The sequence below is a fragment of the Neovison vison genome, chromosome 1, assembly GCF_020171115.1.
Source record: "Neovison vison isolate M4711 chromosome 1, ASM_NN_V1, whole genome shotgun sequence".
Taxonomy (NCBI): domain Eukaryota; kingdom Metazoa; phylum Chordata; class Mammalia; order Carnivora; family Mustelidae; genus Neogale; species Neogale vison.
The window spans coordinates 158033162-158038357 of record NC_058091.1 but is presented as its reverse complement, the minus strand read 5'-3'; the positions used below and the strand labels follow the sequence as shown (position 1 = coordinate 158038357).

At 32.0% G+C, this 5196-nt stretch overlaps 1 protein-coding gene across 1 annotated transcript; it reads right to left on the bottom strand.

Annotated features, from left to right (window-relative positions):
• Positions 1-1717: 1717 nt before the first annotated feature.
• On the bottom strand, positions 1718-2734 carry LOC122912794 (olfactory receptor 14A16-like). The gene has a single exon (XM_044259020.1). The coding sequence runs from the start codon at positions 2732-2734 to the stop codon at positions 1718-1720; it is 1017 nt and encodes a 338-aa protein (XP_044114955.1).
• Between the last annotated feature and the right edge of the window lie 2462 nt (positions 2735-5196).

The following is a 5196-nucleotide window of genomic DNA, read 5'->3' as shown; positions in this document are numbered from 1 at the left end:
TTATTTATTCCAGCTATTCATATAAAAATCAATACTAGCTACATTGTAGAATTTCTGTTCAGAGACATAGGAAATAATGGGGGAAATCACTTGAAGCACTTAGACCTGTATTCAGGCATGTCATCATCATCATTATCATCATTAAGTTTACTGTTCTGAGTAGAGTGAACTAGCATCACATCACTTCCAATTATCAGAAATATGAAAATTAAAGAAGAACATTAGGGTTATGGACTAATGAGTTGAAAAAGAAGTATAAACACTCAAATGATAGAGAAATTATGCTACCATTGATTTTAAATATGGGAAACAAACATTTTTAAGAGAGAAGGAAAATAAACACGAGGGAGATGAGATGGGTAGAAAGAAGGCAGACCGCAAGAATTTTAAGAATGTGATGATATTGGTAAAAATTGAAGGGAAAGCTAATGGAATAAAAGCCAAGATCACTTAAAAGAAAGTGGATTTCCATGCAAATGTATTCACATATAGAAGTAAACCAGAAGTACATTTAAATTAATAAAAAATAATAAAAAATTAATAAAAAATAAATTTAATGATAAAAGTAAGAATAAAGAGAAAATAAATTTAAAAAGAAATTTAAAAGAGCATATTAAAATTTAGAAAACAAATTAAAATTTACATTCAGTTTCTTGGCACATTAATTAAATTTTACATCAGTTTTTGTGAAACAAAATTTACAAATAGTAAGTGTAGGGATAAAACATGGTGTCTTCTCTTAGTTATCCTGTTCCTGGATATGTGAGAACAATTTTTTTTCTGTTTGGATTTCATAATAAAAATGGTCTCCCTCATAAACTTATCTCATTACTTTTTAAAATGTCACTATGTGATTGTCAATGACATCTGTTAACAATATACTGTGTCTATATAACCTAAAGATTGTTATAATTGGAATATTTATAAGTCAAAGATTGTGGGATTAATTTAGAAATCAATTAAAATGAGCTTCTAGAATATTATTACCAATACAAACAAATTTAAGGGAAAAAATGGGTTGCTGGGGTAGTTCAGTTGGTGCAGCACCTGACTCTTGGTTTCAGCTCAGGTCTTATTCTCAGAACCATGAGATTAAGCTCTCCATCAGGCTTCACACTCAGCAGGAAATCTGATTAAGGATGCTCCCTTGCCCTCTCCCTCTGTCCCACTCCCTACTCACAGCCTGTCTTTCTCAAAATAAATTAATAAATTGAAATAAAGAAAAATAAATAAAGAGAAAGGAAGAGAAAGAAAGAAAAAAAGTAGCAAATTTGGAATCAATTACTCATTTTAAATAACTACTGCATGACCAAATTAAAAACAAAAACAAAAACAAAACACGATCTGGAATTATAATAAAGCATGTAAAATTTGGATCTATTACAAAATCTTTTCCAGTGAGGATTAAACCAAACATTACATTATATCAGTGGCCTATTTATGTGAAGATAATTACTGGAACATTTCCATTGATTTGGAAAGTGCCAAGACACTGAACTGACATTCAGGCCCACCTAGCCCTATAAAATAACATCCTGTGTAGCAGCACCAAAGATACAATAGATATCTAAGAACTTAACAACAATTTTAAAAAACAAAGTATGTGAAATTATTTGTAATTTTATTTGAAAATATTTTTGTGATTATCAACTTAATTGTATAAACCAATAGTTTGATACAAATTAGTGGGAATCAGAATCATTTATATTTTGAATATTTATATACTCAGTGTCACTTTTTCACCAAAAAATTTCCAAAGGACCACTCTCATGTCTCTATTTCTCAGGCTGTAAATGACAGGATTCAGGCTTGGAGGTAACAGGGAATATAGTACAGACATAAAGACATTCAGTGATGATGGGGATTTTGAGTTTAAACCTAAATGTGCAATATATACGGAAGAGAGGAACATGCTTACCACTGTTAGATGAGGCATGCAGGTTGAAAATGTTCTAAATCTGCCTTGTGGAGAAGGAATTCTTAGGACAGTGGACACAATAAAAACATAGGAAGCAACCATGAAAGTAAAACATACAAAAACAAAACAAAAACTAACAATAATAAGCACATATTCTAGAATTTGCTCCCCAGAACAAGCAAGTGTAAGCAATGATGGAATGTCACAGAAAAATTGATGCACTATGTTTGGCCCACAGAAATGGACAGAAAATGTACCTGCAACATGAATGGATCCATAGACAAACCCACTGAACCATGATGTTGTCACCATCTGCATACAGGCACCTCTATTCATGATGGCCTCATAGTGCAGAGGACAGCAGATGGCAGCATAGCGGTCATAGGACATCACCAGAAGGAGGGCAAACTCTGTGCCAGCAAAGGAAACAACAAGGAAAACCTGTGAGGCACATCCCACAAAGGAGATAGAATGGCTGTTGGTCAGAGAGTTTATGATGGATTTGGAGACAGTGACAGAGATGTAACAGATATCAATCAAAGACAAATATTTCAGGAAGAAGTACATGGGGGTTTGGAGACGCTGGTCAGTGGTCGTGAGGGTGATAATGAGGAGATTCCCCATCAGTGCTGCCAGGTAAACCAGGGAGAAGAATGCAGCAAAAAGTCTCTGTAGCACCTGATCATCAGGGAATCCCATGAGCAAAAATCTTGTTATTAGGGTCACATTGGTTAATTTATCAGGCATGATAATTTTTTTTGATAAATTTTCTTCAAACTTCAGAATATGACTTTCTTTATCGGTTCCATTATTCATAGATTGTAAAGTTATTCGTGGGGTAAAATATATCTTGCAAACTTCAATTTCTTCAATGCATGTAGAAAAAACATGTTAAGATCATCATTAAAGCAGATTGGAATAGTTTTTTCATGTTATAGCCTAAAATTATGCATTAAATAGACAAATACTATGTTACATATTTATTTTACTTTGCTGGAATAGGTTAAAAAGTAGCAGGGAAATTTCAAATAAAATAGAATAATTTGTTTAAATATTCTCAGAAATTTGCTTTAGTTCAATGCGAATTGTGTTCTTGGTAGATTAGTTTTTTTACTGTTTCAAGTTTTTATTTAAATTCTAATTATTTAATACATAGTGTCATATTAGTTTCAGGAGTATAATTTTTCACTTTCATTCAATGCCCAGTTCCTATCTTAACAAGTTCCCTCCTTAATACTCATCACCCATTGAGTCTCTCTCCTCACCCACCTCCCCTCTGGCAACCTTCAGTTTGTTTTCCATAGTTGAAAGTCTCTCTTATGGTTTGAAGACTCAGTATGAATAACTGGGAGATTTTCTTTCTCTTTTGTATAGGTAAATGAGAGGGAAGAGATGGGTGGAACTAAAAATTTTCTTTGCATTTTTTTTCTGTAACAATATGAGAATGATATACAACTTCAATATAATCAAGGTTACAATACAATCACTAGAATTCATATAAAGTCTTTAAGAAGGTAATATGCTAATTTTATTGTCTGAGGGGTTTGAAGTGGCGGGGGGTGGGAGGTTGGGGTACCAGGTGGTGGGTATTATAGAGGGCACAGCTTGCATGGAGCACTGGGTGTGGTGAAGAAATAATGAATACTGTTTTTCTAAAAATAAATAAATTGGGAAAAAAAATAATAAAATCTTAGAAGTATTTGTGCATTATTTATTACGATTTAATTAGTTTCCTTTGATAAGGACACATATGTACTATGCAACTAATAATCAAAATTAAAATGCCTATTTTTAAATTAATCAAAATTTAAATACGTTATTTTCCTAAAGGAAAGTGGAATGCAAGAAGGTGAAGTAAATTTACTTGCTTAAACATGTCAGGAGAGCTGGAATAACATGGGGAAGCTTTTAGTAGATGCATAGAAGTTTGCAGGAAATTCATTTACCTAATACAAACCGTTTCCCTAATTTTAGGAGGGAGTCAGTTCTTTAAAATACTGTAAAACTTAACAATAAAAATGAGACGAATAAAGGACACATTCTCACATAAGAAGAAAAGTTGAAAGGCTTTAGCTTTTGTCCAACAGGATAAAGATTCCTCTTTAAACATTGCTATTGGTCTGGTTTCCAGTGTGTTGCTGAATGAGTTTTCTCTCCACTGGCAAGCAGTTTGAAAGAGTAATTATATGGGTCTTGCATTTTTGTGCATGTTTACAATTGACTAATTAGAATGAGAGGTTATCAACTGCATTAACTATGAATTCTGATGTTATCTTATGGTGTCATCACAGACAACACGAAATTTGAAGTGTGAAGAATTAGGTCCACATTGGATAGATATGTGTGTGTGTGTGTATATATATATACACATACATACATACACAGGAGGGTTACCTGCCATGAGACCTAATTAATAACAAAGCTGTTAAAAGACTTTTGTGAAACTTTACATTGTTAGGTAATGAAATGATTTTAATTTATAACCTTATATCTGAACAAAAGTCACCGTTTTTTTTTAATTTTTCTACTTATTTTGATTTTTTAATACTTTTTAAAATTTAAATTAAATTAGCCAACATTTGGTATATCATTGGTTTCTGATGTAGGGTTCAATGATTCATCAGCTGCATATAACCTTTATTTGCATATAAAATCCAGTGCTCACATGCCTACTTATTTTGATTTTATAAAAATATTTGTCATAAGCAGGATACCATTCCTTACACCATATAAAGTAGTTAAGATATAAGATAATGGAGAAACCTATATTTCTTTTTTCATTTCCACTGCTGTTTTCTATCTCTTAAGGGAAATATCATATTTTTCCTATATTTATTTTTTTACAATTCCCTGTGTATTTATTTATAACATACAAATGCAAAAGGTGTATACATCAACATAAATTACATCTTACTATGCTTTTTTACCTACATATTTTTAATTAATCATATATTACAAATTCACATACAAGATTGTCAAAATTTAAAATAATTAGTTGTGTAACTAAACTCATGATTCTTCATAAAAGTCTTGATTTGGGTTCATATCATGATCTCAGGGTTGTGAGTGAAGCCCCATGTCAGTCGCTGTATTGGGAAGAGCTTCTCTCTTTCCCTTTCCCTCTGTCTTCCTCCTCAATAAAAATGAGCTGGAACTATATATTAAGCCTGATAGACCTACAAACATATCAGAGGATTTTATCCAACAATAGGAGAATAAACATTTTTATCAAGTACACATGAAATTTCCCAGATAGATCATATGTTAGGTCACAATAA